This window comes from Schistocerca americana, chromosome 3, assembly GCF_021461395.2.
Source record: "Schistocerca americana isolate TAMUIC-IGC-003095 chromosome 3, iqSchAmer2.1, whole genome shotgun sequence".
Taxonomy (NCBI): Eukaryota; Metazoa; Arthropoda; class Insecta; order Orthoptera; family Acrididae; genus Schistocerca; species Schistocerca americana.
This window is the reverse complement of record NC_060121.1, coordinates 909,404,654-909,430,989: the sequence shown is the minus strand read 5'-3', so window position 1 is coordinate 909,430,989 and position 26,336 is coordinate 909,404,654. Positions and strand designations below refer to the sequence as shown.

At 45.5% G+C, this 26,336-nt stretch overlaps 1 protein-coding gene across 1 annotated transcript in view; it reads left to right on the top strand.

The window, feature by feature from the left end:
• Positions 1–26,336, top strand: part of LOC124606509 (mucin-17-like) — a 78,088-nt gene that overhangs the window by 34,848 nt on the left and 16,904 nt on the right. The window contains exons 4-5 of the mRNA XM_047138493.1: positions 8,612–10,717; positions 16,039–16,371. Coding sequence (XP_046994449.1) covers positions 8,612–10,717; positions 16,039–16,371 — 2,439 coding nt within the window. The remainder of the gene's footprint in view (positions 1–8,611; positions 10,718–16,038; positions 16,372–26,336) is intronic.

Below are 26,336 nucleotides of genomic sequence, written 5' to 3'. Positions count from 1 at the left end.
TGCACGGTACATCCAAACCGTCATCGAACCCATCGTTCTACCATTCCTAGACCGGCAAGGGAACTTGCTGTTCCAACAGGACAATGCACGTCCGCTTGTATCCCGTGCCACCCAACGTGCTCTAGAAGGTGTAAGTCAACTACCCTGGCCAGCAAGATCTCCGGATCTGTCCCCCATTGAGCATGTTTGGGACTGGATGAAGCGTCGTCTCACGCGGTCTGCACGTCCAGCACGAACGCTGGTCCAACTGAGGCGCCAGGTGGAAATGGCATGGCAAGCCGTTCCACAGGACTACATCCAGCATCTCTACGATCGTCTCCATGGGAGAATAGCAGCCTGCATTGCTGCGAAAGGTGGATATACACTGTACTAGTGCCGACATTGTGCATGCTCTGTTGCCTGTGTCTATGTGCCTGTGGTTCTGTCAGTGTGATCATGTGATGTATCTGACCCCAGGAATGTGCCAATAAAGTTTCCCCTTCCTGGGACAATGAATTCACGGTGTTCTTATTTCAATTTCCAGGAGTGTAGTTTGGACAAGAAGAGAATAGAAGCTTTCGAAATGTGGTGCTACAGAAAAATGCTGAAGTTTAGATGGGTAAATCACATAACGAATGAGGAGGTATTGAATAGAATTGGGGAGAAGAGAAGTTTGTGGCACAACTTGGTAATAAGGAGGGACCGGTTGGTAGGACATGTTCTGAGGCATCAAGGGATCACAATTTTTAGCGTTGGAGGGCAGCGTGGAGGGTAAAAATTGTAGAGGGAGACCAAGAGATAAATACACTAAGCAGATTCAGAAGGATGTATGTTGCAGTAAGTATTGGGAGATGAATAAGCTTGCACAGGATTGAGTAGCATGGAGAGCTGCATCAAACCAGTCTCAGGAATGAAGGCAACAACAACAACAAGCTTATGAAGACCGTTTTAGAATACCACGTACATGTTATTAACAGCTGAATAGGTACTACCAGATATTAGTTACTTAACGTTAAATGAGAACAGGACATCAGAATAACAAACTGTTTAAACTATAACTGCACGAAAATAGCAGCGTAAAACAAACTTCAAGTAGTGTGGAGGAGAAGGTAGGGGCTAAAATGCATTCTTGGACCTTCTTACAACATAATGACTTTGTAATGTTTTCCACGTTCTTGCCTAGAAAACGTGTGAACAAGGATTTCTTGCCTAGAATTAGCTACAATGGCCTCGTTGGCGAAGAGGCGTTAAACCGTAATCTTCCTTTGTAGGAAATATATTGCAGACACATTTTCTTCTAGGTGGATGTTCAGAACATTGTCCTTGCTGAAAGACTGCATATCTGTATCTATAAATGTTGTTAGCCTGACGACATTAATGACAACAAAAATACACAGCACGATTTAAGTGGTCTGTAACGTATATGGTTCACAAATGCAATTCACACAGCACGAGCAACTTTTGTATTCATCAGACTGCTAGGAAAGTTATTTCGTCTGTTATAAAACTCGGAAGGAAGATTAAAATAGATATACGTACATGGTCATTACGACGTGGTATGCTACACAACGTATCTGATTTTTGCTATTATTCTTCAGTCCTGATTTTTAGAACACAGAGTATCTTAACAGTGAAGGTCTGCATTTTCCATCCCTCTGTTAAGCTTAGACTGGAAGGCCACCTTTAATCTGTTTGAAGGTTTTAAGTTTGTAGTCGTTTCATCGGACAGGTAAACAGGTGCTAGGATGATAGGTAGCAACGCTTATGTAATGTTGTCCCATTAATATTCTCCTCAGAACTGCGTTTTGTGACCTCTTTTCGATGATGAGGAAACGCGAAAACTTGAAAATTTTTTGTCAGATTGAATCTGTCGCTAGTGGTTACTAATAGCTCTGACGGAATATGTGGACCGGAATAAGTGGAGTTATGGCATGAAACTAAGTTACAAACCCTCTATAGGCTCTAATAGATTCGTAGCATAGTACACTAGTAACGGTTTACGACAGACGAACAGAGGCTGTAAAGTAACTCATAATGTACAATGTATAGATCTAGTGTCAGTGAGGGAAGACGAGAAACATAAAGTAAACCAGCTCAAAATAAATATGCTTGCGGTACATAATGAGAAAGACAATAAAGACTGGTTCACCTTCAAGAACAGAGGAAAATATGTGCTACCCCTTAATGTTCCGCAATGAAAGAGTGGGAGATTGTGAGAAATGACGGGAGACGCTTATCAGGGTTTAGGTCTACATCCTTAGCGATATGATACGAGAGTGGGATAGCGTTGCTTATCAACCGGTGTTTGACATTCCTGCACCCTACAGCGCGGACCACGCATGAGGCGTTGGAAATAAAAACAGAGAAGCGATATAGTGCTGGGTGCGGCTATTTAAGCCCTCAGAACATCAGAAGCAGCACAGCGCCGGAGTTATCCTCCAGCAGACATGAGGATTCTGGTGAGTACCTGACAGAACTATGTGGCAAGTCTGGTACCTTGACAGTGTCACTGTTCGTTCTAGAGTTGCAGCATTTCGAAGCCAGAGCCTTTACTTTTTTTCTTTTTTTTTGTCGAGGATCTATGTCTTTAATCAATGCCTAAACAAAATTTCAAGAATCTTTCCAAGAACTGTGTACGTCTCGGTTGAAAACAAAAAGTGGTGCCACATTTTCGTAAAAGTAGTAACCGGGAGATGGTACATCCTCCAGTAATCTTTCCTTTTACGAGGCGCTGCACTGTTTCTTCTACAACTTTAACGGCGAAAATTTATATTTTTAAATACAGTATGGTATTATAATATTGAAGTATACATTGAGACTGTAGCTGACGAAACACAGGGAATTAGGTTTCAGCGTTATCATTTTGTCGAGGTCATTCGAGATGGACCTTCTAACACTTCCACTCGCCCAGCTGCAACTTTTCTCGTGTCCAAAATCTTTGGTAACGTCGTTGTTACAACCAAATTTCGTGTCCCGTACAGTTAATTGCAAATAAAGCTACAACATCTGTATGGCGACTATTTTAGGTTCCTATGTGCATCGTTACAACAGCTGCTTTCTAGACGTAGACATCCATTACGCAAAGATCTTCAAAACAAATCATTCTTTCACAATACAGCATACTCTCTCTCTCTCTCTCTCTCTCTCTCTCTCTCTCTCTCTCTCTCTCTCTATCTCTCTCTGCGTTCTCCGGCAGCATTATTACTCTAAAAACGGGAGCTGTGGTATCATCTATTACGGGTTTTCCTGGTGTGTCACTGCGTGTCAGGTGTAGAGTAGCAAAGAGTAGAGTCGTAAAGTTGAACATAGGTGGAGAATACTCGGAGCTAAGATCAGTTTGGATTTAGGTGGGGATTAGGAACGAGAGAGGCCATTCTGGCTCTGAGACTTCTTATCGAAAAGCAATAATAGAAAATTACAAGAACTTATATTGTCTTTGTAGACCCGGAAAAGGCATTTGATAATGTTGTCTGACAAGAAATGTTTAGAGTACTGAACAAAACACGTCTAAAACGAAGACATGGTGGTGGCACTCAGGTTCTTTAAGAACAAAGTGACTGTTTAGCAACTTCTATAAGATGCAAGAAGCATACATTAAAATAGGCGTAAGATAAGGCTGTGCTATATCTCCTCTTGTATTCGGTGCTTACATCCAGGAAGCTAGAGACACAGTGACTGAGGTTGGGTCAGAATTATTGGACAGAAGAAATGCAGCGATAGATAATACTGCTGCGGCAACGTAGACGAAAGGTGATCTAGAGAAGGATTTCAGCACATTGGAAACGATTTTCTGGAATGCTACAGTATGAGAATAAACAAGAAGAAGAATAAAGTGACGGTAGGCAAGTATTGAAAAAGAGTATGTTCCTCTAATGATGTGAATAGGACAAGAGAAGTGAGAAGTGATAGCCTATTTGGGAAGCAGGCTCACGAGGAATGGTAGAAGCCAGAAATGAATTATGAGCAGAATACAGCAGGCGAAAATTGCATTTAATTTGAGAGTTATCAAACTCACTAGCGCGAATATGTCTGGAAACAAGTAAAGGGACCATAAAAGCACTTGTTTGGAGTGTGGTCATATATGGGTAAGAGATCCGGAGAGCGGAAACAAGAGAGAAGATAGATAGACTTTTTGAGATTTAGTGTTACAGAAGGATGTCCAGATTAATGTAAATAATTATTATTCGTCACCATAGTTGTTTCCATGAAATCAGAATTCCCACCTTTAAGAAAGGGTTACTCTCCTCCTTCTGCGTTCAAGTTCCTGAACTCGCATCATGATACTGAACCACCACAGTGTTATACTGACTCATATTATACACTTTTAATTGATTGCGCATGTTTTTTGTCACTACTTCTGTGTATTCACAATACTTCTTACCAACCAGACATCCACTCCCTGCCATAGAAATACCGTTTGACTTGAGTTCTTTGCAGGATTCCAGGATGAATGAGATCTGAAACAGAGGTAGGGAGTACTCCACTACATTGTTCTGTAGTAATCTTTCGGATGTTTCTTTGCTTGTTGATTAATGCTTACAAGTGAGCATCGTAAGCAGGAAATCGGAAAACGCAGTATCGGATGCTTTTACGTTCAAGAAGGCCTTAAGCGATGAAACAGTTTCAGTTGACAGTATTTATTCCAAGCATTTACAGTCGTTTACGTGACTTATGTCGCTTATTTGGGGAAGATACTGGTTAAGTTAAATAGCGTTAATTCTTTACTTAGTCACATGAAGTGGCGCTAGAGAGTTGTCGAACGTATATGGTGTTGATGTACACTGATCAGCAAGAGCATTATGACCACCGAGCTACTACCGATATAAACCAATCCAGGCGACAGCAGTGTCAACTGATAGGGAATGACCACTATACAGACAAGCGCACAGTGCCCGTAGTATCACTGAACATGCTGTCCGCGTGTAGAATGAAGAAGGCGCGCGATATATCTGAGTTTGATCGAGGGCACATTCTGATGGCCCAGAAGCTCGACATGAGTATTCCGGAAACTGCATGATTTATAGGGTGTTAAAGGAGTGCTGTGGTACGTGGCTTCAACAAGTGGCGATACCAAGGTGAAACCACGTCCAGACGTTGTGGGGTTGGACGGCCACCCCGCATTATACCCTCCTGGAAATTGAAATAAGAACACCGTGAATTCGTTGTCCCAGGAAGGGGAAACTTTATTGACACATTCCTGGGGTCAGATACATCACATGATCACACTGACAGAACCACAGGCACATAGACACAGGCAACAGAGCATGCACAATGTCGGCACTAGTACAGTGTATATCCACCTTTCGCAGCAATGCAGGCTGCTATTCTCCCATGGAGACGATCGTAGAGATGCTGGATGTAGTCCTGTGGAACGGCTTGCCATGCCATTTCCACCTGGCGCCTCAGTTGGACCAGCGTTCGTGCTGGACGTGCAGACCGCGTGAGACGACGCTTCATCCAGTCCCAAACATGCTCAATGGGGGACAGATCCGGAGATCTTGCTGGCCAGGGTGGTTGACTTACACGTACTAGAGCACGTTGGGTGGCACGGGATACATGCGGACGTGCATTGTCCTGTTGGAACAGCAAGTTCCCTTGCCGGTCTAGGAATGGTAGAACGATGGGTTCGATGACGGTTTGGATGTACCGTGCACTATTCAGTGTCCCCTCGACGATCACCAGTGGTGTACGGCCAGTGTAGGAGATCGCTCCCCACACCATGATGCCGGGTGTTGGCCCTGTGTGCCTCGGTCGTATGCAGTCCTGATTGTGGCGCTCACCTGCACGGCCCCAAACACGCATACGACCATCATTGGCACCAAGGCAGAAGCGACTCTCATCGCTGAAGACGACACGTCTCCATTCGTCCCTCCATTCACGCCTGTCGCGACACCACTGGAGGCGGGCTGCACGATGTTGGGGCGTGAGCGGAAGACGGCCTAACGGTGTGCGGGACCGTAGCCCAGCTTCATGGAGACGGTAGCGAATGGTCCTCGCCGATACCCCAGGAGCAACAGTGTCCCAAATTTGCTGGGAAGTGGCGGTGCGGTCCCCTACGGCACTGCGTAGATCCTACGGTCTTGGCGTGCATCCGTGCGTCGCTGCGGTCCGGTCCCAGGTCGACGGGCACGAGCACCTTCCGCCGACCACTGGCGACAACATCGATGTACTGTGGAGACCTCACGCCCCACGTGTTGAGCAATTCGGCGGTACGTCCACCCGGCCTCCCGCATGGCCACTATACGCCCTCGCTCAAAGTCCGTCAACTGCACATACGGTTCACGTCCACGCTGTCGCGGCAAGCTACCAGTGTTAAAGATTGCGATGGAGCTCCGTATGCCACGGCAAACTGGCTGACAATGACGGCGGCGGTGCACAAATGCTGCGCAGCTAGCGCCATTCGACGGCCAACACCGCGGTTCCTGGTGTGTCCGCTGTGCCGTGCGTGTGATCATTGCTTGTACAGCCCTCTCGCAGTGTCCGGAGCAAGTATGGTGGGTCTGACACACCGGTGTCAATGTGTTCTTTTTTCCATTTCCAGGAGTGTAGATGTCGGATGTCGTAGGCTAGGAAGACTGCTAAAACAGGACAGGCGGCGTACTGTGGTGGAACTAACATCAGACCCTAATGTTCCAGCACAAATATGTGTGAACACACAGTGCACTGAACCCACTCCTAACGATGGGCCTCCGCTGCCGACGACCTATGCACGTGCCAATGACAACACCACGACATCGGCAACGAGACTGAAATGGCTACGTGACTGTCGGCATTGGACGTGGGCGCACTGGCAGACCGTTGCATGGTCTGACGAATCCCGATATCTACTTCATCGCGTCAATGAGAGGGCGCGAATCTGTAGTATCCATGGTAACAGCTCCTTGACACCTGTTCTGCAGGGCGGAGATAAGAAGGCGGCTGCCCGATTATGTTCTGACGAGGGCATCCATGGGTCCAGTGAAGGTAGTGCAAGGCACCATGATGACCAAGGACTATCGGACACTGGTTGCAGACCACGTACTCCCCTTCAAGACCATCATGTTTCCCGATGGCAGTGGTATTTTTCAACAAGGTAATCCGTCACGTCACAAGGCCAGGAACGTGATGGAGTGGTTTGAGGAATACAGCAGCAAGATCTAAATGATCTGCTACCCCTCTCTCCCCCTCCCCCCCCCCCCCCCGACCCAACTCACCAGATATGAACTCGTTCGAATACATCTGAGATGTGACTGAACATGGAGTCAGAGCTTATCGCCCCCCTCCTTGGAATTTACGGGAATTAGGTGAATTGTGTGTGCAGGTGTTATACCATCTCCCTCCAGCGAGCAAAGCCTCATTACTTTCATGGCAGGACCCATCGCCGCTGTTAGCCGTGCCAAAGGTGGACATACTGGCTATTGGATAGGTAGTCATAATGTTCTGTCCGATCAGTGTAGTTCTTATTTCAGTCTGTGTACTTTAGACAAGTAGGTGAAATGGTTAGAGAAAGATGTATCATACGAACAATGTAGTAACAGAACATCAAACAGGCTAAACAATTACCTCTAAAAAGGTAGATGAGCTAGTACGGAGAAATTGAAACCTTATGGACGATGCGAAATGTGATCTTGCGTCCGTAGTAACATTGTGTCTACGGTGAAGCAAAGATCTTAAACGAGCATGTAATGCTGTATTCGTCGGGGACAACAGTGACACCGAAACACTTGATACCTAAAGTACTACTATATAAATCCCGCATATACTAAAAGTACTGTCACATATATTCTTTATTCATTTCGCACCTATGCCACAGAAATGAAATGAAATGTCGTGTGGCTTGGGCCTGCCGTTGCGTAGACCGGTCGCCTGGTGCAACTCTTTTGAGTTGACGCCATTTGGGAACTTGCGTGTCGATGTGGACGAGATGGTGATAATGACAACGCAACACCGAGTCCCTGAGCGGAGAAAATCTCCGACCCTGCCGGGAATAGAAACCGGGCCCCTTAGCATGGCGTTCTGTCGTGCTGACCACTCAGCTATAGAGGCAGACTGATAATTATAAATATACAGTTTAACGTATGACTTGACAATAACTGTCATTTCACTCTAAGAAGAATATTAACTTCTTAGCTATTTGTCAAATAGAGTTATCAAAAGAAAGAGGAATATCGATGTCAGGCTTCGTTGAATTAAGAGTACAAGTTACCTACGCAGATGAAATGAAAATTTAAAATGAGACTTTTAAGCAACTGAAAGCACTGACGGGAAAAAAGATACCTGCTTCAGAGGCTAAATAAAAATAGCTAAAATTACAAGAAATATGAGCCAAACACTGTAAGTAAATTAAAGAAGTGAATAACTCTTCGACAGAGGTACTATCAGAAAAAATATATTTATATCAACGTGTTTTAAAGTTTTCAGATTAAGTCTGTCTCTCTCTCTCTCTCTTTCTCTGTGTGTGTGTGTGTGTGTGTGTGTGTGTGTGTTTTGGATATACGCAAGCCAGATAATTGACCTTGGTTGTATTGTGATGCATTACTAATGTATCACATTACATGAGATTTACGAATAGCTTCTTTATATGGTGGAAGCATCACAGTCTCATTTTGTTCAGCAGCTGTGTGAAATAACACTATAACCTCTTTTGTTACAGATGGTCCTGAGTGCAGTGCTAGCAGCTGCCATCGCCAGGCCAGGTGGCATGTCTGAAGTTGAGCCCTTACCATGCTCGACAAAGACAAGAGAATCCGGTGCGGTCATCTTGAAAGACAGAATTGGAACCAACATGCAAGCTGAAGACGCCACACTAGTTAGTAGTGAATCGGCCGAGGCTGAAACGGCCAGTTACGAAAGGACCAGCCTGTCTCCTTCCACTGAAACACCTGACACTCCCACAGTAACCAGCTTGAATATAAATCGCAAGATAGATCTTGCTTCCAGTAGCAAAATGCCGTCGACTGGTTCCATTATTTCGTCTCAAGTGTCGTCAGCTCCCACGAATGTTGCTAGTCTTCATCATACTGATAGCTCCGAGATTTCCGGTTCGGCTCCATCTGCCGAAAGACTTGACAGTTCCACAGAAATCAAGTTGAAAGCGAGTACTAAGATAGCTCTCACAACTGGTGGCCAAGTGCCCTCAGATAGCTCTATTAGTCAGTCTCAAACGTCGCCAGCTCCTGAGAATGCCGCTAGTCTTCAGCACACTGATAGCTCCGAAACGTTTAACCCATCTCCTTCCGCCGAAAAAGCTGACTGTTCACCGGAGAGCATGTTGAAGACCGACTCTAAAGTAGGTCTCGCTTCAGGTAGCAAAGTGCTTTCACCTGGCTCCATTAGTCTGTCTCAAACGACTTCAGCTCCTAAGAATGCTGCTAGTGTTCAGGATATTGACAGCTCAGAGATGTCCAACTCTCCTTCTGCCAAAAGACCTAGCAGTTCCACAGAAAGCAACTTGAATGCCAACAGTAAGATAGCTCTCGCTGCTGCTGGCCAAGTACCCTCAGGTGGCTCAATTAGTCGGTCTCAAACGTCGTCAGTTCCAAAGAATCCCGCTAGTCTTCAGGATACTGACAGCTCCGAAGTTTCCATCTCGTCTCCTTCCGCCGAAAAAGCTGACTGTTCCCCAGAGAGCATGTCGAACACCAGCCACAAAGTAGGCCTCGCTTCTGGTGGCAAAGCGCCCTCAACTGGCTCCATTAGTCACACTCAAACGTCGTCAGCTCCAAAGAGTGCTCCTGGTCTTCAGGATATTGACAGCTCCGAGACATCCAACTCGTCTCCTTCGGCCGAAAGACCTAACAGCTCCTCAGAAAGCAAGTTGAATGCCATTAGTACGTTAGCTCTGGCTTCTGGTGGCCAAGCGCCATCAACTGGCTCCATTAGTCAGTATGAAATGGCGTCACCTCCTAAGAATGCTGCTAGTCTTCAGGATATTGACAGCTCCGAGACGTCCAACTTGCCTCCGTCTGCCGAAGGACCTTGCAGTTCCTCTGAAAGCGTGTTAGACGACAACAGTCCGGTAAATCTCTCTTCTGCTCGTAAAATTCACTCACCTGACTCTGTTAGTCCCTCTGTGAGATCTCCGTCCCTTAATAATGTAGAGAGAGTCCCAGATTTGGAAACCTCCGGTGTCTCTGAACCTGTTCAAAGGCTGAGCGATGACTTACCTGCCAGCAATACATTTCAGAATCTTCCTGTCAGTAACTTGCGTGCCACTTCTTCTGTTAACTCCCAAGCAAGCGTTTCTGAAAGTCTTGACAATATTGCTAGTGTAGATATGCCTGAGGCATTTCAACCTGTCAAGACGCCCAAAACTGATTCACTTGCTAGCTCCTCCTTTGGGGATCTTCCTGCCAGCAATATTCCAGCGAGTCCCTCTGCTGACTCCCAAGAAGAGATTTCTCCCGCCAGTGATCCTCGCTATCCCATCAGTAGCCTTGCCCCTACCTCTACTGGGCTTGGATTGTACAATGCCGTCAACCATTGGCTTTGTACCAGGCCTTTCTACAGCCCTCCAGCCAACAGTGACAGTGTGAGCCTTCCGTTTACAATGACATACCCAACTCCCAATTCTAACAAGGGCAAGTTTGGTCTTTCCATGAGCTGGCCGTTTACTGGTCTTTCTGTAGAGAGTTTCTCACCTGACATTTTCGCTCACTCCAGCAATGTTATAGACACTGCTCACTGTGCATCTCTCGCCGACGGGCTAGCCAACTTCACTCCGACTCTGCGACAGCTGTCACTCGATGAATGTAATAAGGTGAGATATTAGTTTTAGGTTTGAACAAATCAAAGGTTTTCCTGTTGAATGAGCTTTTACAGTTGTCTGTCTGTGGAAAAACTCAAGGTTTACCCCAATGGAAGTATCATCGTGTACCATAGCCAAGAGGACTGCACATTACTAGAAGACATTCAAGATACTGTGCGTAGGAAAGGCTCACTGAGAGAGGTCTAAATCTGTAAAGAAATTTAAGGCCTCAGCAGCCCGTTGTATATAAGTAAATCATTGTTTCACAATAGCGTTCATACCTTTCTCATGAACAAGCAATCACGTTTTGCAATGCCGGCCGGGGTGGCCAAGCGGTTTTAGGCGCTACAGTCTGGAACCGCGCGACCGCTACGGTCGCAGGTTCGAATCCTGCCTCGGGCATGGATGTTGCTGATGTCCTTAGGTTAGTTAGGTTTAAGTAGTTCTAAGTTCTAGGGGACTGATGACTTCAGCAGTTAAGTCCCATGGTGCTCACAAGGGAACCTCCCCATCGCACCCCCATCAGATTTAGTTATAAGTTGGCACAGTGGATAGACCTTGAAAAACTGAACACAGATCAATCCAGAAAACAGGAAGAAGTTGTGTGGAACTATGAAAAAAATTAGTCAAATACACAGACTTAGTAGTCCATGCGAAGATAGGCAACATCAAGGACAGTAGGAGTTTAGGTGCGCCGTGGTCCCGTGGTTAGCGAGAGCAGCTACGAAACGAGAGGTCCTAGGTTCAAGTCTTCCTTCGAGTGAAAAGTTAATTTTTTTATTTTCAGTTTATGTGACAAACTCTTATGTTTCATCACTATTTTGGGAGTGATTATCACATCTACAAGAAAACCTAAATCGGGCAAGGTAGAAGAATCTTTTTACCCATTCGCTAAGTGTACAAGTTAGGTGGGTCGACAACATATTCCTGTCATCTGACGCACATGCCGTCACCAGTGTCGTATAGAATATATCAGAAGTGTTTTCCCGTGGAGGAATCGGTTGACCTATGATCTTGCGATCAAATGTTTTCGGTTCCCATTGGAGACGCACGTCCTTTCGTCTACTAATCGCACGGTTTTGCGGTGCGGTCCCAAAACACAGACACTAAACTTATTGCAGTGAACAGAAACGTCAATGAACGAACGGACAGATCATAACTTTGCGAAAATAAAGAAGGTAAAATTTTTAGTCGAGGGAAGACTTGAACCAAGAACCTCTCGTTCTGCAGCTACTCACGCTAACCACGGGACCACGGCGTTGCTGAGTTCGCATTGTCCATGATGTTGCCTATCTTGCATATGGACTACTCAGTTTGTAAATTTTACTAATTTTTTTCACGGTTCCACAGAACTTCTTCCTGTTTTCTCGATTGATCTGTGTTCAGTTTTTCAAGGCCTATCCACTGTGCCAACTTATAACTAAATCTGAGGGGGGTGCGATGGGGAGGTTCCCTTGTCAGAGCCATTTGAACGACTTGAACGTTTTGCAATACTTTCTAGGAATCGTCTTAGTAGTGTAAGATGTTGATGCAATCAAAAGCAACGAAGAAAACTTTGGAATAGGTATAGTAGGTAACATTTCTTTTCCTGGGTATCATCGCCAACGTATTTGTTATATCTTCCTATGGATTTATTTAAACTTTCAGCTGTTAAATGAGAGTTCCAGAGCCGTATTCCTCGGTGCTAGATAAAGCACTCTGTAACCACTGAGACAAATAACTCACGTAGTTTGACATTAGAAACAGTAAAATCTTTACTAATTTTAAAATTTACAACTAATTATTGGAGATGGAGGTAGCAGGAAGAAGACCAATTGGGCTGCGTAAAAAGAGATGGACAGGCCAGGTTAAGGAAGATCTCATTAGGAAAGGAGTAACATGGTATGTAGTGGAGGGGAAAAAGCTATACCAGAACAGAAACTAATGGCAGCATATCGCTCACCAAGTTCCTACCCGGGTCGCTGGAAGGAAATCCTGATGATGATGATGAGGTGTTTATTAATTTTAGGGAATCGCCTTCCTCAGCTACACAACGCGACTCGGATTGTCTCAAAACTGATCGGCCCAAACTGCGCTCTTTCTTTCGTCAACAATACTGTTTCAGATTTTACATGTACATATTCTAAATGTCAGACGAAAATTCTTCACACGTGCGTTAGTACTTTAGCATTAGGTAGTGAACTTGATTTTCATCTTTAAGGTTTTACTCTCAGGAAATGTAGGTGGACGTTATAGAGCATTTCACGTAGTAGAAGTGGAGCTAAGCTCTGAGTCCGAGGAAACATCATACTGAAGAAAGGTTTAAAAGGTAAAATACACTCCGGAAACGTTACTGCCCATGACTGGAGAAATATGAGGCAACAGGCCCCTATAAAGACATTCAGCGCCAGAAAACGCTCTTTTAAACGTCAAAATGCCAAACACGTCTATTAGAGGAACCACTTGTAGGCAACTGAGAGCGTCCAGGGGTTAATATGCTGCCCTCTTGTCGGTTGACAGTGGCTCTGCTCAAGGAACCAGCCCCTGATTCACTTGGTGAGATTTTTTTTGTTAATATCAGACAGTCAAACACAACGGCTGGATGAGGAGCAGGAGAAATAAACTGTCGAGTAAAACGGACCTGGCAACTTTTTGTGTTATGAAAAACACGTCACACTAAATCAGGATTCTCGGATGGTAGTGTACGAACGCTCATCTAGAATGTAAGGGTCTTAAGTTGACTTAACTGCGACCATAACTATGGTTGAAATAAAATATTACAGCTGAAAAAATCAGAGGATGGCAGGACGTCTAGAACCTTCTTAGTTAGATTTCTTGACATAAGAGGAGAAGAAGGTGTTGATTAAGGAAGGTAAGTAGGTGACATTAGCTAACATGCGGGACAGTTAGAGAAACGTGTAGTTGACGAGCATGGGGCGTGGAGGTCTGGAGGAGACAGTGTGTAACAGTGGATGTTGAGTGCCTGACTAAATCCCTCTGGACAGGTTTCCAGATAGTTTGATTCAGAACAGTAGCTTCTCTCATTAAGCTATTGCGTTAAATACTTAGATGAGTAATTGACAGTAGCCGATCTCAGGGACGACCAGTTCCGTTGCCATGCTAATATAGGTAAAAGCGGAGACAAACTGGCCTGACGACCTGTCTTAGAATGGAGATTAAAGAAAAGAACATCTACGTCAGTAGCGTTTGTATACTTAGAAACAGCTTTGGACAATATCGACTGGAAAAGAATCTTTGAAATTCTGAAGGTAGTGGAGTAAAAAATATAGGGAACAAAGAGTTACTAGGCGCTACAGTCTGGAACGGCGCGACCGCTACGGTCACAGGTTCGAATCCTGCCCCGGGCATGGATGTGTGTGATGTCCTTAGGTTAGTTAGGTTTAAGTAGTTCTGCGTTCTAGGCGACTGATGACCTCAGAAGTTAAGTCACATAGTGCTCAGAGCCATTTGAACCATTTTTGAAAGTGCACAGGACCTGCAACTTGCGACCATGCATTATCCTGCTGAAATGTAGGGTTTCGCAGGGATCGAATGACGGATAGAGCCACGGGTCGTAACACATCTGAAATGTAACGTCCACTATTCAAAGTGCCGTCAATGCGACAAGAGGTGACCGAGACGTGTAACCAATGGCACCCCATACCATCACGCCAGGTGATACGCCAGTATGGCGATGACGAATACACGCTTCCAACGTGCGTTCACCGCGATATCGCCAAACACGGATGCGACCATCATGATGCTGTAAACAGAACCTGGATTCATGCGAAAAAATGACGTTTTGCCATTCGTGCACCTAGGTTCGTCGTTGAGTACACCATCGCAAACGGTCCTGTCTGTGATGCAGTGTCAAGGGTATCCGCAGCCATGGTCTCCGAGCTGATAGTCCATGCTGCTGCAAACGCCGTCGAACTGTTCGTGGTTGTTGTCTTGCAAACGTCCCCATCGGTTGACTCAAACATCGAGACGTGCCTGCAGGATCCGTTACAGCCATGCGGATAAGATGCCGGTCATCTCGACTGCTAGTGATATGAGGCCTTTGGGATCCAGCTCGGCCCTCCTGAACCCACCGATTCCATATTCTGCTAACAGTCATTAGATCTCGACCAACGCGAGCAGCAATGTCGCGATACGATAAACCGCAAACGCTATAGGCTACAATTCGACTTTTATCAAAGTCGGAAACGTGATGGTACGCATTTCTCCTCCTTACACGAGGCATCACAAGAACGTTTCACCAGGCAACACCGGTCAACTGCTGTTTGTGCATGAGAAAGCGATTGGAAACGTTCCTAATGTCAGCACGTTGTAGGTGTCGCCACCGGCGCCAACCTTGCGTGAATGCTCTGAAAAGCTAATCATTTGCATATCAAAGCATCTTCTTCCTGTCGGTTAAATTTCGCGTCTGCAGGACGTCATCTTCGTGGTGCAGCAATTTTAATGGCCAGTATTGAGGAAGTTGGAAATGGAGTGAGACTGAATCGTAGTGTCCCCTCGATGTTATTCGTTCTGTGCAATGAGCAACCAGCAGGGGAAATCAAGGATGAATTTCGAAGGGAAATTCACGGACCAAAAATAAGAGCCATAGCCGATGACACTGTAATTCTCTCATGGGCGGTAGAAGCCTTGCAATAGCAGCGAACGCAGTGTGTGTAACGACTTGAAATGTTATCAGATGAACATAAACGAAAGTGAAACAAGAGTAGTTAAGCTTGGTGTTTAATACTAGCGAATAATGTCCCATATCTCTGTGCTAGTCTGCTTATTATATCTTTATTTCTTCGTATGCCATGTGATGCTTTGCTTTCAGTGTAGTACGATTGCTGTAATTTGTCTACTACGTGGTCCTACAGATGCAGATTAAGTTCATCGCTAACTTCATCCCTGTTAAACCTCATTGCTTCCGTTGTTTTAAGTGAACAGTTTATGACCAAATAAATAGTGAAATTAAGAGTGGCTGTGATATAGTTATTTTTCTGAGACACCAGCAGCTCTCACGGTCAATTATTCAAAAACATTCTTAATCGCATTGATTATTATTATACCGCCAACCAGTTTCAACCCGACGTAGAAGTCATCTTCTGTCGACTGCTGGTGGTGTCACTCCTGTTGATAGTTTCCTGCCGTTATGTAGACAGGAGTGACACCACCAGCAGTCGACCAATGGCGTAAAAGTCCAGAAGATGACCCCTACGTCGGGTTGAAACCGGTTGGCGGTATAATAATAATAAATGGGATTAAGACTGTTTTTGAATAATTGATTAATCTTCTAATCGCTGCTTCATCTCCACAACTATGTTGTCCACAAAGCTCTCACAGTATTATCGGTGCAGGTCGGAGCATTCTTGACAACCTCGGATCGGGCAGACGCTGGCTACATCCCCGGCGCTCCAGTGTATAACGTTGTCGGTCCATCTGCTGCAGCGGTGAGGCTATCTGCAGGCACCGGCACTTCCGCCGCCCCACGCAGCCAGTCATCAAACATCGTCGTCTTCCGTGGCGTTCCTATCCGCGTATGGGCGCCGCCAGCTGCACCACCCAAGAGTCAGTATCCAAGCTCCATCAACTTTGATGGAATTCCTATATCTACCGCTGTCCAGCAGGCAGCAGTACCAGTGAATCCTGCTTACAACATCTTCAACTTCGGTGGCGTCCCTGTTCATACCGTAGGCAGATCGGCAGCTGTGCCACTGAGTATGACATCAAACACCGTCAACTTCTATGGTCGGACTGCTCGCCCTGTGGTATGATCAGTCAACCAGGCACCATCACGTTCTCTGATGTCCCTGCTCGCGCACCAGGTGCTGCGTGCTGTTAGCTAGTGATTGCGATCAATTATTGACAGATCCATTCACGAGGGACCATAGAGAAGCTGTTAAGCAGTTTCCACATCTGCAATTGTTTCTGAAATAGCGGGTGTAGAAATATTCTTCGTTAAACGACGAAACACTACGATCTCTAAATTGAGTTTGTGAAGAAATTAACCCAATCCTGTACTCGATTTTGTTACTGACTTGAATAAAAATACATTTGTCAGTGGAGTTCGATTTGCTTTTTCTTACTTGTTCCTTATCTTATACCCTAATTTGGTTCCATGCACTTTACTAAGTACTTACACATCAAGGCATGAATACTAAAACAAAAACAATAGCAAATACAGCCAGTCAACATACACAGAAGAATAGACAAGAAGGTAGATATTAAGAACAGGGAATCAGAAAGAATAATGCACAAGGTTGTCGTTTACATTGCCGAAGACAACACAAGCAGAGGCGATTCTTACATACCATTTGTCTGAAATCCCTTGAAGGCCAAAACATGACACAGAAGAAATAGATCTGATTCAAAAATGGCAGAAATAGCGCTAGACCAGTCTAGTAAAGAAATACATTTTGAAAAATAGGTATCTTTGTGTTTTTGGCAAGATAACAGGAATGAAATTCGGAAAATAAGTTATTCATTGTAGGAAGGCATACAGTTGGAAAATAAGTCCGTTTAATATAAATAAAACAAACAAATAAATAAAGCTAATCAACTTTTACTATTCAACTTGCGTTTAGAAGTTGGTAACTCCGACAGAAAAACACTGTACAAAGGTTATGGGAACTCAACCAGACGACCACAGCGGTATCGATTTCCTTATCATTTAGAAATCGATGGAAACAAATTCATTTTCTCATGTGCAAGAAAGGGTAATACTTGCCAGGTTAGCGATTGTAGAATGCAAGAATTTCATACTTCCTGTCTATGGAATTATAGCGAGTGTAATGTTTTTGTTACAAAAGTAAATCTCAGTCACGTTTTAAGGCAAATGTTGTTGGCGCGTTCTGTCAGGAGGGCACAGTCTTCAACCTTGAAACAGTTGTCAGCGTTTCACCTCTAGCCAGCTTTATAATAGAAGTTTAATATATTTCCTTCTTCCTCTGTCGCACACGCCAACGGTCACTGGGATTCTGAGATGGAGACATTCATTGCAGAACTGGCTACCACAGTAGGAATTCCGAACGTCTTTGTGTGCCACGTGTTGTATTTGTGGCACAACTCACGCGACGAGGTAGGTGCCACACACACTGAGCGAAGCCGGGCGCGAGCTTGCAGTCAAACGGATGGACGCTGGTTGTCGTCTCTCCGGTCACCTGGCTCTCCCCACGTGGACTTGGGGTGATCTCTACCCAGCACAGACGTAAAACAACTGTATAAATAAAGTAAAGTGTTATGTTGACAGCCGAGCCTCTCTGGGCCATCATCGGTCTGCTAACCAGTCCCAGCTCTCCGCCCTCTCCCACCCCGCATCGTAACAACCCCTCCAAAACCTCCCCCCCCCCCGCCCCCTTTGTGACATTAACATTAAAATGCGATTAATTCGTTTCTTCATAACAACGACTGTAGAGTTGGTGAGCGAAGTGTTCGGATCAACAGGGCGTAAGGCAGGGATGTAGTCTCTCGCCCCTACTGTTGGATCTATACATCGAACAGGCAACGACGGAAATAAAGGAAAATTTCAAGTGTGGAATGCAAACTCAAGGTGAGAGGCTATCAGTGACGAGATTCGTTGAAGACACTGCCATCCTCAGTGAAAGTAAAGAAAAATTGCAGGATCTGTTGTGGTGCTACAAAAGAATGTTGAAAATTAGGTGGACCGAAGAGGGAAGGTATGAGGAGGTTCTCCACAGAATCGGTGAGGAAAGGAACGTATGGTAAACAGAGACTACAAGAAGGGACAGGACGACAGGACATCTGTCAGGACATCCGGGAATAACTATTGTAGTACTAGAGGGTGATGTGGAGGGCAGATATTGTAGAGGGAAACAGAGATTAGAATACGAGTACATCCAGAAAATAACTGAGGACGTTGGTTGCAACTGCTACTGTACAAAAAAAAAAAAAAATGCATCTGCGTTGTCGAGTGTGGTTGGTAGTCATGCAAAATCTGCTGTGCGCTTCACAGCGGTCTAAACCACCCATTCGCTTGACATTATTTGATCTTGAAGCTGGTTGGTAAGCGCTTTTGGAGTACATCATCCACACAGCTGTGATATCCAAGGTTTTGTCTGGAAAATCATTCGTGCTATCCAAGTTTTTGTCGGGAAAATCATGTAAATTATGGAAAAAACATTTCAGTTGTAGATCCTTTAACTTCACACTCCAATTGTAGATCCTTTTGAGCACAAAGATCGAATGACAGAACGCACTTTGCAACTGAAGGAAGCAGTGACTTACGAAGCTATTTTGTTTTATTTTACTTACAGTGTGTAACAACTTTTGAAACAAAAATGGTTCAAATGGCTCTAAGCACTATGCGACTTAACGTCTGAGGTCATCAGTCCTCTAGACTTAGAACTACTTAAACCAAACTAACCTAAGGACATAACACACTTCTATGACGAGGCAGGATGCGAACCTGCGACCGTAGCAGCAGCGCGGTTCCGGACTGAAGCGAAAAGAACCGCTCGGTCACAGCGGCCGGTCTTCTGAAACAAATCAGTTATTTGTGAGACACCATAACCAGGAGATGTTCCATTTGTGAAACTGAATTTTAATCTTCGAACATTGAAATGTAATGGAACAATCGTTAAATTTAGAACAAACCACTTCTGCGCCGTATAGTATATTTGTAGCCTTTTTCCTTCTTGTTTTTCAGGTGTTGCCTAATTTTTACTGTTATAATTTGAAACATTTTTAATTGGTGTCTCATTACGCGCGAAGGAAATTGAAAATTTTATATTCCTATCATCGTTTATGAGAAAGAAAGAATTAAGCGGCATACATGTGTGGTACTTCCTTTTTATTAGATAGGGCGATCAAAAAGTTTCCGTTCGGAGGCCATACAGTCCAGAATCGGTATGCCAATCATGCTAAATAGCTGCGAGTTTTGAGGCAGTCATCCCACCGATATACCAGGTTGAATATCACAACTTGGTAAAACACCTTGTCGTGCTAGATGAGGAGGTCCGAAATTTCCTGCTGCACATCCTCGTCCGGCAGGAATAGTCGACCTTTCGAGGCGTTTTCTACGGGACCGAAGCCGTAACATTCCTTTGGGGAGAGACCAGCCCTATACGGCGGGTACTTGAGTGTCTCCGATTTGAGGTGGTACAACGTCTGCTTTACGACATTTGTGATACGGGGATATGACGTATTATGAAGCAGCAGCATCGCTTGGGCACCATTCCACAACTGTGGTTTTCGACGGACATGCTGTCCCATACACATCCCCCATTCTCCAATGGATGTCTATTGGCGTTTGTGCTTCGGCAGATAAGTAAAGCGTAACAGCACGTTGGTCCTGTTTGAATGCATTCGAAAATATCCCTACTATGGTTCAAGTTTCCGCATTTAGTAAATTCACGTCGGAAAGGCACGAATGTCACCGTATCAGTGATTGTACACTACTGGCCATTAAAATTGCTACACCGTGAAGATGAAGTGCTACAGACGCGAAATTTAACCGACAGCAAGAACATGCTGTGATATGAAACGATTAGCTTTTCAAAGCATTCACACAACGTGATAACATGAGGAAAGTTTCCAACCGAGTTCTCATACACAAACAGCAGTTGACCGACGTTGCCTGGTGAAACGTTGTTGTGATGCCTCGTGTAAGGAGGAGAAATGCGTACCATCACGTTTCCGACTTTGATAAAGGTTGCATTTTAGCCTATCGCGATTCCGGTTTATCGTATCGCGACATTGCTGCTCGCCTTGGTCGAGATCCAATGACTGTTAGCAGAATATGGAATCGGTGGGTTCAGGAGGGTAATACAGAACGCCGTGCTGGATCCCAAAGGCCTCGTATCACTAGTAGTCGAGATGACAGGCATCTTATCCGCATGGCTGTAACGGATCGTGCGGCCACGTCTCGACCCCTGAGTCAACAGATGGGGACGTTTGCAAGACAACAACCATCTGCACGAACAGTTCGACGACGTTTGCAGCAGCATGGACTATCAGCTCGGAGACCATAGCTGCGGTTACCCTTGACGCTGCATCACAGACAGGGGCGCCTGCGATGGTGTACTGAACGACGAACCTGGGTGCACGAATGGCAAAACGTCATTTTTTCGGATGAACCCAGGTTCTGTTTACAGCATCATGATGGTGGCATCCGTGTTGGCGACATCGTACGGAACGCACATTGGAGGCGTGTATTCGTCATCGCCATACTGGCGTATCCCTCGGCGTGATGGTATGGGGTGCCATTGGTTACACCTCTCGGTCACCTATTGTTCGTATTGACGCACTTTGAACAGTGGACGTTACATTTCAGATGTGTTACGACCCGTGGCTCTCCCCTTCATTCCATCCCTGCAAAACCCTACATTTCAGCAGGATAATTCACGTCCGCATGTTGTAGGTCCTGTACGGGCCTTTCTGGATACAGAAAATGTTCGACTGCTGCCCTGGACAGCACATTTTTCAGATCTCTCACCAATTGAAAACGTCTGGTCAATGGTGGCCGAGCAACTGGCTCGTCACAATACGCCAGTCATTACTCTTGATGAACTGTGGTATCGTGTCGAAGCTGCATGGGCAGCTGTAGCTGTACACGCCATCTAAGCTCTGTATGACTCAATGCTCAGGCGTATCAAGGCCGTTATTGCGGCCAGATGTGGATGTTCTGGATACTGATTTCTCATGATCTATGCACCCAAATTCCGTGAAAATTTAATGACATGTCAGTTCTAGTATAATATATTTGTCCAATTAATACCCGTTTATCATCTGAATTTCTTCTTGGTGTAGCAATTTTAATGGCCAGTAGTGTATATGATCATGTGTCCAGAAATGCGTCGTTGCCACGGTAGATGGCGCTGACGAATGACAGTTCATCTGACCACGTGCCGTGTGTTACGGGATGTGCGATTCACGCAGCGTAATGTAAGCAGCAGAATGGTTCGGAATTCATGTTGGGAACAAGGCGAGATGGTGTTTGTGTACGGTTAAGCAGATGGAAACGGTCGGGAGTGGCACAGCTATACCAAAACATGTAACTTCATAGACTCCAATCACGTCGCACCACATCTCAAGCCCTTTTAGGACGTTTGTGTGATCATCGGCCTTCCAGACAAACGAACGTGCAGGGAGGCGGCGGACTGCTCGTACACTAGATTTAGAGGACAGGACTCTACAGGATACGGAGACAAACCCTAGTACAAGCTCCAGGCAAGTGGCCCGCCAACACGGTGAAAGCCAAAGTACAATTACGTCTATCCAGCATGACAGTCGTACTATCTAAGGTTCTGGCACCAAACCATCGCAATTATGGAATTTCTGTCATTAAAGAATGGTTCAAATGGCTCTGAGCACTATGGGACTTAACAACTGAGGTCAGCAGTCCCCTAGAACTAAGAACTACTTAAACCTAACTAACCCAAGGACATCATACACATCCATGCCCGAGGCAGGATTCTAACCTGCGACCGTAGCCGTTACGTGGTTCCGGACTGAAGCGCCTAGAACCGCTCGGCCACAGCGGCCGGCCTTTCTGTCATCAGTTCTCTTTACCGACAAAGTAACCCTATGCCATAACTGCCATCACCAGTCGGAATAATCGTCAACTTTGGGCTACAGACAGTCCTCGGGGAATGGTTGAGATGTCTCTTCAGCATCGGTTCAGCATCAATGTGTGGGCAGAGATTATTGTCTATCACATACTTTGACCAGTTCTTATTCCACAACGCCGCGACTGAGGAAAAATCTGCGGAATAGTCTGCCTGGACTGCTTGAGAATGTGTCTTTGGCAGTACGACATGTTATGTGGTTTCTGCATGACGGAGCATCACCCCACTTGCGCATTACAGTACACCCACATCTCAGCAATATCTATGCAAGACGTTGGATAAGATGCGGAGGCTGTCCTGCTGGATCGCCGGACTTAAAACCCTCTGAATTTTTACCTCTGGGGCATCTGAAAAGCGCTGTGTATGGTGAACCATTTCCTGATCTGCAGGCCCTTCAACAGCGTGTAATCGAGGCCTGTGACGCTATTCGGAGAGAGATCGAAACGTGCGAAACAGTGCAGCAATTGAACGCGTACATTGCATACCATGGAGGCCACTTTGAACATCCGTTGAGATGTGGATTCGATATAGCTCTGTTCCTCGTTCCTGGACGCACACCGTTCATTTCTGGACACGTGTTCATAGGATCTTTTTCCTCCGTTTTCAGTCAGGAATCCGTTCCTGCAGTTTGTCGCTTTTATACATGTTAACTCTGTATATGTTTGACCGCTACTTAAACTTTTTTTTCAGATTTGTGCCTAAATGGCAGACTCATCTGGTTTAATTAGTTACATAAAGTTTTTAACTACATCTACATACATACTCCGCAATCCACCATACGGTGCGTGGCGGAGGGTACCTCGTACCACAACTAGCATCTTCTCCTCTGTTCCACTCCCAAACAGAACGAGAGAAAAATGACTGCCTGTATGCGTCTGTACGAGCCCTAATCTCTCTTATCTTATCTTTGTGGTATTTCCGCGAAATGTAAGTTGGCGGCAGTAAAATTGTACTGCAGTCAGCCTTAAATGCTGGTTCTCTAAATTTCCTCAGTAGCGATTCGCGAAAAGAACGCCTCCTTTCCTCCAGAGACTTCCACCCGAGTTCCTGAAGCATTTCCGTAAAACTCGCGTGATGACCAAACCTACCAGTAACAAATCTAGCAGCCCGCCTCTGAATTGTTTCTATGTTCTCCCTCAATCCGACCTGATAGGGATCCCAAATGCTGGATCAGTACTCAAGAATAGGTTGTATTAGTGTTTTATAAGCGGTCTCCTTTACAGATGAACCACACCTTCCCAAAATTCTACCAATGAACCGAAGACGACTATCCGCCTTCCCCACAACTGCCATTACATGCTTGTCCCACTTCATACCGCTCTGCAATGTTACGCCCAAATATTTAATCGACGTGACTGTGTCAAGCGCTACACTATTAGTGGATTATTCAAACATTGCTGGGTTCTTTTTCCTATTCATCCGCATTAATTTACATTTATCTATAGAGTCTATAGAGTTAGCTGCCTTTCTTTATACCAATCACAAATCCTGTCCAAGTCATTTTGTATCCTCCTACAGTCACTCAACGACGACACTTTACCGTACACCACAGCATCATCAGCAAACAGCCGCACATTGCTATCCACCCTATCCAAAAGATCGTTTATGTACATAGAAAACAACAGCGGACCTACCACACTTCCCTGAGGCACTATACAATAACAATCAGATACCGGAAATAAAATGAGGAAGCGTCAAATGAGAAGTCAGAAGAACTGACTTTACCATATCAAGAACGTTGATCTGTGAAATTAACGATAGTTCTTAATAAATACTTACAAAGAAAAACAGCAACTCTGTCGTAGCTTACCTCAAGCCTGGCTGAAAGAGAAGAGGGGTAGGAGTAACATCTCATTACAAACCATGGTTCATCTGGCCTGGGTGATAGTACCCGACGAGCATCCCTGGCTTCTACGGCACTGGAGGCTGAGGTGCAGACCATTGTAACGGCGGAGCTGGTGGATGATTCAGTCCTGCTCGTAGGGCTAGTATAGGAGCGATGGTAAGAGGGCTCTCACAGTTGGAGTGAAATGGTTCAAATGGCTCTGAGCACTATGGGACATAACATCTGAGGTTATCGGAACTTAGAACTACGTAAACCTAACTAACCTAAGGACATCACACACATCCTTGCCCGAGGCAGGATTCGAATCTGTGACCGTAGCGGTCGCGCGGTTCCAGTCTGAAGCGCCTAGAACCGCTCGGTCACAAAGGCCCGCGCTGCAATGAAGGCAGTCTCTCTAGCAATAATGTTTACCAGAAGAAAAAGCTCCCTGGTTCTCCAGGTTGGAGTTCTGCTACAGAATGGTTCTGTATACAGGCAAAGGAATTATTTCTACGTATCCCAGAACGCCTACCCCCATGAACCATGGACCTTGCCGTTGGTGGGGAGGCTTGCGTGCCTCAGCGATATAAATGGCCGTACCGTAGGTGCAACCACAACGGAGGGGTATCTGCTGAGAGGCCAGACAAACATGTGGTTCCTGAAGAGGGGCAGCAGCCTTTTCAGTAGTTGCAGGGGCAACAGTCGGGATGATTGACTGATCTGGCCTTGTAACACTAACCACACCGGCCTTGCTGTTTTGGTACTGCGAATGGCTGAAAGCAAGGGGAAACTACAGCCGTAATTTTTCCCGAGGGCATGCAGCTTTATTGTATGGCATGGAGAGCTGCATCAAACCAGTCTCAGGACTGAAGACAACAACAACAATCCCAGAACGAAGGAAACCGTTGAATCTCGCAGAGAACGAAAATTGCTGTAAAAAGACTTATAGAATTGGAAGTGAAACATTCAGGGGTACATCAATACATTCTGAGAGGTGGTAGCAGAAATTCAGAAACAGCAAGTAGATATTTCAGTTTTGTCGGAGACGAAGACGAAAGTCAGAGGCAGTGGAAATGTTAAAAAATACGGGTGCTGACAAAACGGGCAAAGGGATGTCTACTTTCGTAAAGAACACATGGAAATTGAGAATAAGAATTAGGAAGAGGTAGATGAGAAGCTGTTGAAGTTGCTGATTGAATTGTTTTGTAGTTATGTGGATATAATAGCAACATACGCTCCATGTGACGATTCCGCCGTTGCTAGAAAAGAGGAATATTTTCACTGTCCGAATGAAGCATGTTCTCCACATCAGGAACTATTTGTTCTGGAGGACTGAAACAGTAGAGTTGGGTCTCGGGTAAATAATAGTGTGGTTGGGATGGTAATTACCAAGCAGGAAAGAAGATCGGTAATTCACGATATTGAGAGTGATTCGATGGGAAAATGTGGAACAGATCGCTAAATTGTATCGGTAACAGACACAAGCTCTGTTAGAGCAAAATACATAGGGAGGGAACAGGCAGAAGTCAAGACATGCCTAAAAAGTTCAATAGTCCTCTCGTCAAACTTCTGACTAATCAATTCTAGTGACTCTCGCCGGGGTACCCTCGTGAACGAGGAAACGACGTCAAAACCCACCATGATATCTGACTCACCCAACGTGAAGCTATCAAGGCGTCTGGTACAGACGTCGAGATACTGGGACAGCGTTGTTAGAGAGGCCATCGAAATTCGCACCAATGACGACCTCATAAACTGTGACTATGGCTATAATCTTAGCAAGGCTTGGGAACCGGCGATTGGGTTAATCAAGAGTAAATCGAGCAAATGTATAGTTGTGACGACCACGGCGGACAGAGCAATCACACCGACGTCATATCAGACGTCGTCGCAATCTGTTCCACCGCGCGACCGTGGCGCGGGGCGCGGACGGCGGGGAGAGCGCGCCGCGGGCGGAGGGTATTTAAATCGGCCGCCGCCGCGACCGAACCCAGTTCCCCCGGAGCAGCCATAGTGTACGGATCTCCGTGCCGGCACGTTCACAGGAGCTTAGTCCGTCAGTTCACCTGATGATGGCGACATGTATGATCGCCGAAATATCGTGCCCGTTGGACACTGTAGACCGGCAGTACACCCGTGCATATTTTGATTATCAAATACGCCGGGAGAAACTCAAGAATCACAGTTCAGGACATATTTTACGCTGTGAAATTTTTATAAGTTCTAATAAATAAGTTGCTTAGCA